The 13,170-nt window shown below is 40.6% G+C and overlaps 1 protein-coding gene across 11 annotated transcripts in view; it reads right to left on the reverse strand.

Annotated features, from left to right (window-relative positions):
• The window catches only part of STXBP5L (syntaxin binding protein 5L), a 421,232-nt gene that overhangs the window by 133,260 nt on the left and 274,802 nt on the right, over positions 1-13,170 (reverse strand). For all 11 annotated transcript variants that reach the window (XM_045001069.1, XM_045001067.1, XM_045001064.1 and 8 more), the window contains exons 10-13: positions 12,692-12,846; positions 10,297-10,369; positions 6,146-6,293; positions 2,499-2,566 (exon numbers count right to left, since the gene is read on the reverse strand). In XM_045001069.1, the coding sequence (XP_044857004.1) occupies positions 2,499-2,566; positions 6,146-6,293; positions 10,297-10,369; positions 12,692-12,846 (444 nt within the window). The remainder of the gene's footprint in view (positions 1-2,498; positions 2,567-6,145; positions 6,294-10,296; positions 10,370-12,691; positions 12,847-13,170) is intronic.

Below are 13,170 nucleotides of genomic sequence, written 5' to 3' on the forward strand. Positions count from 1 at the left end.
GTTCTCAAACTATGGGGCAGGCCTTCCAAAGGAGGCACCGGAATGTGTCCAGGGAAGCACAAGCTGTGTGTTTGGGTTTTTTTTAAGAGCTCTGGCTGTCAGCCCCGGATGGCTGGGACTCGTGCAGAAGCACTGTGCACACCTGGGAAGCAGGGATAAAGGGAACAGCTGGAGCTCCACTACCCACACTCAGGCTCTCTTCCCGTCCCCCAATTCCTCCCTGGGAGACAGCCTGGGCTCAGGCTCTCCTTCCTCACCGCAAACCCTCACGTGGAGGTGGTGGGGCTCCAGCTGTCAGCCCCGGGGTGGCAGCAGCAGTGCAGAAATAAGGGTGGCAATGGGGCACTAAGTCTGCTGTGAAAAGTGATATTGACAAATATCACTTTTCACATTGCCACCCTTACTTCTGTGCTGCTGTTGGCATGTTGCTGCCTTTAGAGCTGGGTGACTAGAATATGTACTTGAGGAGGAGGGGCGTAAACTTCATTGCACTGCAACCCGCTTCTGAGAACAAAACCCCATGAGGAGGGACTAAAACCTGAGCACAGCTGAGCCCTGCCACCCTGGGCGGGGAGGCCAAAGCCGAAGCCCAAAGGCTTCAGCCCCAGACGGGGACCCTGTAACCAGACCCCTGCCGTCCAGGACTGAAGCCCTCGGCCCCAGGTGGCAGGGCTCAAGCTTTGGCCCGAGACCCCAGCAAGTCTAACACCAGCCCTGGCAACCCATTTAAAACAGAGTCGTGACCCACTTCGGGGTCCCGACCCACAGTTTGAGAACTGCTGGATGATATCATGGTCTCTTCTGGCTTTGAAATTGTATTTGAAGAGATATCGCCTTACAGACGATTATCCAATATTCATGCTAGTTCGTGAAACAAAGTTTAACATATTCCAATACAGTCATGTCTGTGTATTAATCAATTACAAATTTAAGAGATTAATCATAACCCTGGTAGAGCTGTTTTAGTTCTCTGGCAATTCTAAAAATTGAAAAAAAAAATAATTTTGGGTCAAACTGAAATTTTCAAAACTGTCAGCAAATCAGAAAGTAAAAGAAAATCATTTTGGGTTCAATGAAACATTTTTTGACCTGAAATGAAACACTTTAGTTTGGTTTCAAGCATTTTTTTAAAGTTTTTGATTTTTGTTATAAAAGGAAATTATGAAACAAAAAGTCATTTTGAACTAAAAAACCTAAACATATTGTTTTTAAGATGTTGAAATGAAACATTTCAGATTTTTTGGATTTTTTTAAAGGTTTTTCTTACCATACCAATGTGGTGAAACCGACATGAATTCACAAAACATTTTGGTGTCACCAAATCTTCATTTTTCACTGAAAAAATGTTTTATACAAAATTTTTTGCCCAGCTCTAATTCTTAGTTCTTCATAACTATGTCTATAAGAAAATGTCTGGCTATCAAGCTGCTTATCTTAGTAAAATACGCTATTTTGTAGCAGTTAGCACAAACCAATTCACATCCAAACTTATGCTTTGCAATTAACATTCTATGGATAAATAGAACAGGCAATAGGAGAAAAATTATGAGTAACTCCAATATGGACAAAATTCATACTTCTACATGGGTGGCAGTTTTGAATAAATAAAACTTATTCCAAGAGCTAATAGTCATGATGAGTGCTTAAAACCACAGAACACGTTAATACTGTAAATATTTCTCCACTCACACATCTGAATCATCCAGAATTGTTCCTGAGTCTGTCACTGAAATATGATCCCCTGCCCCCTCCACCCTCTTCTACTGCAGGGCTGCATGTTACAGACACAATCTAGCTTGAAAGGTAAAATTCACACCAATGCGTAGCATTCAAACAAATTATGGGAGATTAACACTAAACACTCCAATCCAGCCACAGGGCCCCCAATAAACCACAAAACCACCCCTGCAGAAATGCTTGTGGTACTCTTGGCTATCCACCCTCCTAATGCTACTTCTTCCTCCCTAATACCCACCGAAGACTACAGCACTCTCTTGAATTGGCCACCCCTTCCCAGGGATATTTAGATCCCTTCTTCAGTGGCACACGGGCCCCTTACTGGCTTGCAGCCTCAATCCATGGTTCCTATATTAATATATCCTTGAGCTACGGTTGCCCTCCAGGATTGTCCTGGAGTCACCAGGAATTAAAGAGTAATATTCAATTCACTATTATGTCATGTGATTAAATCTCTAGGAATATGGCCAACCAGAATTGGCAACCCTATCTTGAGCACAAGGCTCTATATGCTACTTAAGACTTTATCATTGGGCTTAAGTGCTGCATAAGTACTTCTGTGGGCCCTCTGTACTGGGGGGATTTTCACCCTAAAAGAAGTATACATTTCTGTTATGTAATGGAGTTAGAGTGTTCATATTCAGATGCCCTAGTCAGCCAACTATATTGTGAGGTGGGTAGGGCTGACCTATAGATGTACATCATTAAAAGTTCTAGATATTAACATTTGTAAAAGCACAAACCTTCTGTAGTGTTCTTACCCTGTAATAATAATTTCAGGATATGTCTGTGTTCCTAGGTTCCATGCTCCCCCACTGATTGGCCATTCCTAAACACAATTACAAGAGTTCACAGAAAAGAGTTATTTCTTATGGGCTGGTGGACTGCACATTTTTAAAATGAATAACATCCTAACAAATTATTCTAAAAAGCAATATACCTAATTTATAAAAATGAAGACAAGGTTGTAACATTATCTTGATAATTTTAAAATACATTTATGTAGATGCAACTTCTAATTTATTGTTTATAATATTATCTGTCCTAAAGGCAGTGAGATTTTTAAAAAAATATTTAAATGTTTGTGTGGTCTAGTGGAAGGTTCTGAATTAACAGCTTTTCAGACTGAAATTCTTTATAATAAGTGTTGGAGGAATGAATAATGAACAATCAATTGATCCTTCTATTGGATTCACAAGGGCTGACCCTTGGGGCTTCAACAGGGCTCTGCATAGGCATAACAGTCTTCTTGCGAGGATCCAAATGTAGGATTGGGGTCTTAGATTATAAACTCTTTGTGGCATGCACAGTGTTTTTACTCCCTGTGGACAAGACTGTGAAACCCTTTCTCAGTGAAAGCAACGAGATCTCTTGTGAAATAAGATTTTATCCAGCAGGAGTAAGAGTATCATAATCTGGTCCTCTGCAAAGCTCCAGGCATATCTATGATGCTACATACAAATGTTAAATAATCAATGATAAATAAATGATATCCCCAGAACTGTTGGACCAAATGCAGCTGTGCAAACTTTTGAACACTGCATTGTCAATGTGCCACAATCCTTCACAGAGGTGACCAGCTATAGGGATGGGAGAAGAATTCAGGGTATGGCTACACTGGCGATTTGCAGCGCTGGAAAGCCTCCACCAGCGCTGCAATTAGTAAGTGGCCACACCTGCAGGGCACTTCCAGCGCTGCAACTCCCTGGCTGCAGCGCTGGCCGTACACCTCACTCAGCATGGGGAATAAGGATTCCAGCGCTGGTCATCAAGTGTGGCCACACACCAGCGCTGTGATTGGCCTCCAGGGTATAAGGTGTATCCCAGAATGCTTTTATAAATTACTCTTTGTTTTGTTATGCAGCCTCTCTTTGTTTTGTTGTGAACGAGCTCCGATCGGAGCTCCGAACAGAGCTCCTGTTTGCTGTGATCATCTGTACCTGGCTGTAAACAATCAAATGAGAGGCAGGCAGGGAGGGAGTGAAACAGAACCGATCGGGAGCTCCGTTGAACTGCTAATCTAAAAAAACAAACACTGATCACAGCAAACAGGAGCTATCTGTACCTGGCTGTGAACGATCAAATGAGAGGCAGGCAGGGAGAGTGAATGCAACAGAACGGACGATGGGACGATCGGAGCTCCGTTGAACTGCTTATCTAAAAAACAAACAGAGCTCCTGTTTGCTGTGATCATCTGTACCTGGCTGTAAACAATCAAATGAGATTGCAGGCAGGGAGGGAGTGAAACAGCGGGGAGCTGCAGGCTTTTTGCAATTAAGAGTTAAGACTAAGGGGTTGGAAACATGTTCTGATTTTTCAAGTCAGGAAGCTAAACACTGACAGTGTTGGCTCCAAAAATCCCCTCTCTCTCTCCCCCCGCTCCCTGTCACACTAGACCCCACTCCACCCCCCTCTTTTGAAAAGCACGTTGCGGCCACTTGAATGCTGGGATAGCTGCCCATAATGCATTGCTCCCAGCAGCGCTGCTAATGCTGCAAATGTGGCCACACACCAGCGCTGGTAGCTGTGAGTGTGGCCACACACCAGCGCTGCTCCTACACAGCTGGATGACCAGCACTGCAAACTACCAGCGCTGCAAACCGTAAGTGTAGCCATACCCTCAGTCTCCAAAGTCGATTCAGTTCTTGCCTTCTTTGCTAAGGCAGCACAGAATCTTCAAGACCATAAAGAAGCCTATCTTGATCATGATTCCTGCACATCCCAGTTTCCATGGAAAAGGAAGGCAATGTCTGCTCAGGCCCAGTCAAGCTCCCGTAGGAGTTCAAGAAAAAGAAGGCAAGACAGCTGCACCCAGTTACCAGAAATATATGTTAAGAACTATTTTAAAATGGAGTTAGGATTAAAAGCACATATCAGTAATTTAAGGGTTAAAACATTACAGGTATGTTGTAATTAGTCCCAAACCAAGTGCTATAAATCCAGGAAATTCTGAGTTAAGGTTAAACTTAAAAAAAAAAAAAAATCACATGTTGAGGTATGGAAATGCAGTTTAGGGCACCTGAACAAATTTAACTCCATCCTGTAGAGAAACCATGCAATAAGCATACTATTCTGACTAATGCATAATAATGATTGTAGTCCCAAATTAGATTTCACTGATTTTTAAAGACCCATTTGCTTTTTTTCTCCCTCTCTCTCTCTCTCTCAAGGAGGAGAGCTGGTTGCAAGGGGACTAGGGTTGTGGGAGCTTCTTGCCTAGGGAAAGAAGAGACAAGTATAGAAATGGGAAGTCATGAACTTGGGGTATTGATTGGGAGGAACAGGACTGTCACTGCAAATACTGTCTGTCCCTGGGCTTTGCTTATAGATAACTGGGGCTATAACTAACTATGCTCTTCCCTCCTCTCCTGGTAGTTTGGGAACTGGGTTGGTGGAGGCAACTGCTGAACTGCTCCCCGGGAGGATGGAATATGTGCATGGAATTAGTTTTGTGTGTGTGTGTGTGTGCGCGCACGCGCGCGCAAGCGTGGAATGAATGGAGGAACGTGGTGAAGTGTCTGGGGAGTTGTGGGGGGGGGTAGAAACGAACTGGAGTAAGTGACTGGGAGAATGAATTCAGGGCGTGGGTATGAGTAGGACAAATTGGTAACATGACAAATTTATTTAGAGTTATACAAATGTATTTATATTCATGTCCATTTATGCAAATATATGTAAATCAGAATGTATTTTTTTTAAATGATGGCACTAATGGCTAAAAAGTACCATTAATCCTAAAAATAAAAATCTGCAAATGCAGACAATGCATCAGGTTTCTGTGAGTTTTAACCACATGGGAAGTTTGGAGGGTGCATGTTGTTTCATTATTGAAAACAGCAGAGACAAAAAACAGTCTGATACCAGGAGCTAAATTTCTCAAAGGACCGATTTTGAATAAATTTTACCTCAAACTAATTAACAGATTTACTTGCAAATTCTCAGAAAGGACCCATGATCCTGCAAGGAGGTCTGCAAGGATGGAACATACTTTCTCATGGAACCCCGCTGAAGTCAGTGGAGCGCCATGTGGGCACAGAGGTCTGAGTGCCTACATAGAACCAACTGCAGCATCAGGGCCTAATGGACTTTACAGAGATAAGAGGGAAATTGTCTGTGCATACATGCTGTCAAATGCACAAAGTAAACAAACTGAAAAAATAGTGAAAAATCTTTTCCCCTGATAATATCTTTCAGTTATAATAATGTCAGACATTAATTGTAACTACAATAAAGGAAAAAATTTGAGCTAGAAATATGAGTTTCAAGTTAGTGGTATCCCTTTACCTTATTTTAATATAAGTATTAATGTGAGAAAACAGACAATGAAAATAATCTTCCAAAACATTATGTACACAGTTTAGATTTTTACAATTAAACTCTCTTCATAAATAAAATGTATTTTTTTTACCTTATTGCTGTATCCTTGCTTTTTATGTTTAGCTCCTACAGAATACAATACGGGAATCAAATCTGGAGGACAGTCAGCAAAATATTCTGTGCAGGTAACTGGTGACTCATGAATGTCAATGGGATAAGGATTTTCAAAGATTGGAAAACTAATGGAGGAAGACAATTTATTAGTACCACTGTGATATGTGGAGTAATATTAGATTTTCTTAAATATTAAAGTATACAAAACAAAAACAAATTTATCTAAATTAAAACTATCATTATTCATAACACATGCTATTTTCCTTATTTCATATTTTCTTTAAAACATATTTATTGTTTTTAATCCCAAGAATAAAATTTACAGTCACCAATAAAGGTCACAAAATTAAGGTACCATGACTGCAGTCCTTTCTCTTGTTAGTTTTTAGTCACATAAGTAGGCTACTAAAGTCAATAGGACTACTTGTGTGAGTAAGGGTTTGCAGGATCAGGTTCTAATTTTCCCCCACATCTGAAGAATTTTCCCTATAAAACATAAAGAGTACATATGTTTTGTGAATGCTAGAATCAATAACATGTGATTTATATTACAATTCAAGGCCAGAATTGTCCATAAAATTATGCTGTAGACATACTGTATTAGTAACCAGGTCTCATAATAAACAATTTGACTCAATTTGACAGTGGAATATTAATTCTCCATGGTTTGTACTATTGAAGCAATTGCAGACAAGTCAGCCCTCAATTTAATTGCTGTTCACTTGTATTAGCTTTATCTGTCAAGATAAGGAGTAATGCCTCACACTTAGAGCAACAATAAGCATAGAATGTCATTCATAAATGAAAAATGCACAAGGAGAGGTTACTTACCTTGTTCAGTAACTGGAGTTCTTCAAGATGTTTTGTCCCTATGGGTGCTCCTTGTGAGGATGTCCGTGTGCCCATGCACTCTTGATGAGAGATATTTCTCCTAGTAGTTCCTGTGGGCTTGCACTGCATGCCTCCTCATGAGAGAATATAGGGAGGAGCAGACCTGTGCCACTCCAGTTCCTCTCAACCTCAGAGCATGGTAAATCTCTGAAGCAGGAAGAAAAAGAGGGTTGGTACTGGAGCACTCAGAGACAAAACATCTCAAAGAACTCCAGTTACTGTACAAGGTAAGTAATGTCTCCTTCTTCTTTAAGTTAATGTCCCTGTGGGTGCTTCACGTGAACATAAGAATGGCCACATAAGACAGATTTCTTGAAAGACAACATTGGTCAGCTCACACTTGTGGTCTTGATGAAAAATTCCGCTCAGTGAATCTGTGATGGTGTTCTGTGATCCCGGCAGGGAGATCACTGAGATATTTATTTCCTGGGATAAACACCAGTTCTATAGCATCACTGACTCTTTGCATAAAGATCATGATTTTGCTCCTCCTGGCCAGTTTATATAGTACATGATTGCTCAGTTGTCCAACATCACTCTGACTGATTGGAGCTAGCTGAGAGGTAGGAAGTGAAGACAGGGCACTTACGTGTAGTGACAACTCTTGAGAAGTCCACCTGCCTTGGCCTGTACAATCTTGTAGGTGAGCACCCCATCCTAGAAGTCAGGAGCCTGTTGTGATGATGTGTGTGGCAGGTAGACATGAGAAGGCAGTTCCCATGCAGACTTTTTGAGGGTCCTTTCACCTACTGAGGGAGTTGGATACAATCCATGGGACCAGCACCTCTGTGAACAGCACATGGTTGTTGGGAGTGTAGGATGTCTTGAGCCAGGCTTGAATACACTGGAAGTGCAACCTTGCATAGGGGGTTACGAAAGTGCAAGCCATCATGTGTCCCAGAAGCTGAAGATTAGCCCTCACCATGGTTTGTTGGCTCTGCTGCAATGTGGAGATGAGGTCAGACATCATGGTGAATCTGTCTGCAAGTAGGGACACCTTGACTGCCACAGAGTCTAAGGTGGCCCCAATACAGTTGCACAGGCATCAGGGTTGATTTGTCTATGTTAAGGTGCAGGTCTAGGCAGTGGAATGGAGCTAGGGCCTTCTGAGTGTCAGACTGAACTTCAAGAAAAGAATGGCCCTTGTGGAGTAAGTCATCCAGATAGGAGTCCTTGAATGAGTGAAGAGAACCATCCAGGTGTCACTAAAGAGTTTAGGCCCTTTGAAGGGCAAGTCTCAACAGTATTTTGCACTTTCCTGGATAAAGTAGAGGACTGTAGCCAGGGAGCCCAATGCATGACTACGGCAGTGGTCATAGAATGAGAATCCATATCTGCTGTTTCAAGGGAGGCCTGCAAGGAGGCTTTGGCTACCGTCTCACTCTCTGTAATAAGAGCTTGAAACTGCTCTCTTGTCCTGAGGCAAAAACTCAATACAGTGAGAAAATGTACTATAGTTGGTTAAGTCATATTTTGCCATCAGGACTTGGTAGTTGGTGACTTGGAACTGAAGAGAGGCTGATGAGTGGCTCTTAAGCCCTAGGAGGCCCAGATGCTTATGCTCATTATCAGACAATGCTGATTTGAAGTGATGTTTCCTACTCTTTCATTGGCAGCATCAACAATAAGAAAGTTAGAGGTGGGATGAGAAAACAAGTATTCCATAATGTGAAGGTCCTTTGAGAGAGGAACTTTAAAGGTACTATTGAGTCCAGGGAGTGTTCCTCTCAATGAAAAATAAGTTTAGCAATATTGGAGGTGGTACCAGAGAATACCCCAGTCATTCTGGAGAGGGCTGGCTGCCAATGGATGGTACCACGTAAGATTACTTCTTTGAAGAATCCTTAGTCTTCAATGAGTCCTTCTGTCTGTAAGAGTCCAATCTTGGTTCTGATGGGTCCATATCTTGGGACTGCTCAACAGTGGGTTTCTCGGTACAGTTTCTCGACACCTGGCTTTGTAAAAGTCTCTTTCAGCAGTCCTGGTGCATTGGTACTATACCTGGTGGGAGCTTTACCAGTATCTGCAGCAGGACACAAGTCTCCCTACTCCCAGATCTAAGTGGAGAGGAATGGAGACTCTTACATTTGGTTGTTTTCTGCAAGACTGAAGTTGTCCCCTAGTTTCTGGAGGTCAGAGCTGGAACTAGTGAAGTCTCTGCAGCTGAGTCCAATGTACAGGATGGAGGACAGAACTGACCCCCTGGGTCTAAGGGAGCACTCAATGAGAAGTTTCTTCCCTTAGTTTTTGCCAGCCTTTAAACCAGAGCAGATCTTACACTTGGATGGGACGTGAGTCTTTCCATGACAATGGAGGCAACTGGATTGCCCATCACTGAATGGGGAATAGACTGGTGACTAGTTTGGCAGGGCTTGAATCCTGGGGTCTTGGGCATATCCTGCAAGAATAGCCACCAGTCAAGAAGGCCTGAGAGGAAAAAGAGGGCATCAAAGAAAAAGGGGGGAAGAAGTGGGGGGGGGGGAGACCTCCCTTCAAAGCATAAATTGTGCTAGAAAGGTAAATTAACAACAAAACCCCCTAAAACTACATATGAAATGAAAATTAAGAATAAAAATGTGGCAGAAGAATAACTACGTTAGCTAGACAGTAGATGCTTCAAAACTCCATCACTAGCTGCAGGTGGCTGAGACAGAACTGGAGTGGTATCGGTCCGCTCCTTCCTGTATTCCCTTTTACTGGAGCATATGAAGGCATACGGTGTAGGTGCAGACCTGTAGGCACTAACAGAAGAAAAATCTTCGATTGAGAGTGCATGGGTGTACACACATCCTCACCTAGAGCACCCATAGGGACAATAACCCAAAGAAGAAGGCCTGATTCTGATTTCACTTCCACCAGGTTTTACGCTGCTGTAACTGAATTGACTTACACAGAAAAATCAGACAAATGAATATATGCTTGCCTAGTGAAATATTGTTGAACAGGCCTGTCAGTGTTGACTGGAGAGGAGAAATAATTAGTATTATTAGAATTCCAGGCTGGGATGTGCTGAAGATATTAATAATTTTGGAGCATCTACCATGTGTGGACATAAGATATTATCTTAGAGAAAATGGGAAAACCCACTGGCCTACATTATCCTAGGGTAAAATTGCCTCCAATTAATGTAAAGTTTTTACACCAGCAAAATAAAAAAGAAAAGTTTGAATAGATTTTCAACATTATCAGCTAGATATTTATGAAGCAGGAACAGTTTCATATAGACTTTGTACTTACTTGCTTTGTGTTAGGTCAACAACAATGAGATCTTTTTCCAATAGTACAACTACAGCATAGGGTTCTTGAAATTCTAAAAGTGAGGAATCAAGCACAAAAAACATGCAGAGCTTTCCTGTTAAGCCTTTTAACCAAGTTAGCCAAATTATATAATCCTCTCCTGAACAATTATTGTCTTTTAAATAAATAAATAAATAAAGACAGATTTGCAAATTAGAAAGCATGGCATTTGATTAGAGTCAGATAGTGATGTAGATGTCCCACAATGATAAGTAGCTTTGGCAACATAATTGTTGATAAACATATATGGCAAAAACAGCCTGGTATAATTATAGAATGCTAACATAGTGTTGAATGAAAAGTAAAGGAGTGGAGTAGGTGAGTCCACCTTGACATCTGAAGGCAGCTGGGTATGTTACTCTATCACCGGATCTAATTATCACACACAGGGAGGTACCCTTGTTATAGACCTTGTGATCACAGACTGCAAAGGTTTAACGGGTATTAGAGTTTTTCTGTGGGGAGTGATTGTCCAAAGCTACATTCCACCAACTCCTTGAGATGCACATTCCACCAACTCCCAATAGTGCACAGCTGTAACCTCAAATGCAAAAAGTTCACAAGATCCATTATTTTAAAATGTGAATTGGGGAGAGTTAATGAGGAGACAAAGATGACGAAGGTACACTCTGGAGGTGAAGAAAGAGATGCAGTTGTACTACAAACAGAGTTGGGGAGGAATAGTGTGTAATGGGTTGAAAAAGAAGACAAAGAATTAAATTGCCCCCTCCTCTCCTAAATGTCAAGCTGCCGTTTGCAGTGTAGATTGCGGTCTTCCAACCACTCTTACACGACTTTCTTTTGAAAAAGTGAATTTTTATCTAAGTTGCCAATCACCTTGGTATCCAAATTATGATGTTCCAAATTTAAGGTTTTTTAATAGAAATGAGTTCCAGATAATCAAGGGAAACAAAGTAGGAAAGCAAGAAAAAAGTTAACCCAGTAAGGATAAGACATTATTTATATACTGCGAAGTATTTTTCATAATTAAAATATACATTGCATAAATTGGTTTATGTAGTGATATAATTGTTATGATATAGTTGTGAGCCTGCTAGAGGCATCTACTATTTTGTGATCAATTCAGGTGCAGTATCTCTCTCTCACACACAGACATAACTTTCTTTTGGAGACCATACTTTTGTTCTCTCTTATTTTATGTTTTTTCTTTAATCTAAAATAAAAGTTACTTAGATCAAAAGCATGAATATAGGGTTGCTCTTTATGCAAGGAAAAAAGAACAAAAATCCTCTCTGACTGTTTTTAAGATAATTAACTGTAAAATTATGAATCCCATTCAAATAACAATAAGCCACTTCATGATGTGCAAGGTTGTACTCTTCAGATGGCTGAAGGCACAAGGACGAATGAACCTGAGGAATGCATCAACTAATGCTCTTCCCTTTGTGGTCTACTATTAATGCACATCCTGTGGTAGCATATTGACACACTGGATTATGAACAACACAGCTAACATAAAACAAAAATGTACTACTGTGTAAATCAGTAAAAGAATCCATAATATGGAAGCACCACTAAGTTTAACATAGTGAATTGGCAGCCCAGATACATTAATTCAATTATTGCAGCTTCCGTTCACTAGATATTGGAAAAAAATATTTGCTTTATACTAATTCAAATTATTCAACATGTTTTTTTATTAATTTACATGTTAAGTGTTTCTTCTACATTTCTGCTCACCCTCTTTTATGCTGAAGATACCAGACTTAACTTCTTTTAGGTTTTTAGCTTTCTCTACCCCTCACCCTTCTTAGTCTTTTCTGTTAATTTAGTCCTCAATTTAGCAGTCCATCCCTGTTCAGCAGAGCAAAACACTTAAGCACAAGCTTAATTAAGAATGTGCTGAAGTGCTTTGCTCAAAAGGAATGGATTTAAGCACAAGTTTAAACACTTTGCTGATTTAAGGACTTAATGCTCATGAAAAGCACCAGAATTACAGCCATGAGACTTAAGCTCTCCATTTATTTCTGAGCAGTGGCAATGTAAGCTTCCTTACATTGACTGATCAGTGTGCTCCAACTGTGACTTGGAGCTCTCCCCCCGCCACACCATGGTAAGAGGGGAATTCAGTCTCTGTAGCTCATTCATTTCTTGATCTTTCTGCTGAGACTGCAAGCAAAGGGTCCAGTTGCTGTCAATTGTGGTGTTGGTTTTTGTAACGTGGAGAACTGTCCAGTGGGAACTGAGATCCCCAACTCGCTTATCATGCTGTATGGACACTAAATTCTGTGATAAGACCACTTCATACAATTTTTTAACATATCACATTTCTCTTCTTTGACAAAATTGTACTATTGTTGCTTCATACACTCACCATTTGGATATGGTGTTTCACAAAGAGTTAAAAAGTCAACTATAGGGTGATCCATTTCAAGCACCGTAATAGCTTTTCCATGCATGATGGTTAGACTTGGTCTTCGACAAGCTTTGTCATAGGATAGTCCACCAGAAAAGATTATAAATGGTTCACTGTGTGAGAAAACAAAAAGCAAGAATAGATTATATAATCTCACTTTTGTGTCATGCCTTTCATCCCGAAGTGTTTACAAAGAGAAAAAATGAAATTGTGATGGTGGATTTGTATCACTAATACAGATGTAGATTTTGAAGGGTTTATTTTTGTGTGTGGAAATATTTTGAGAGACCCATACCACTGAGAAAAGCAGGTTTATACATATACATATATTTTACATTAATTAAAAATAGGCCTTAAAATATCACATTTTGAAACTCATCATTTTCAGGTCCCTCTAAAAATACCCTTTAAAAAGTTATACATAATGAGATTTAGCT

The sequence above is a fragment of the Mauremys mutica genome, chromosome 1 (assembly GCF_020497125.1).
Source record: "Mauremys mutica isolate MM-2020 ecotype Southern chromosome 1, ASM2049712v1, whole genome shotgun sequence".
NCBI classification, from domain to species: Eukaryota; Metazoa; Chordata; order Testudines; family Geoemydidae; genus Mauremys; species Mauremys mutica.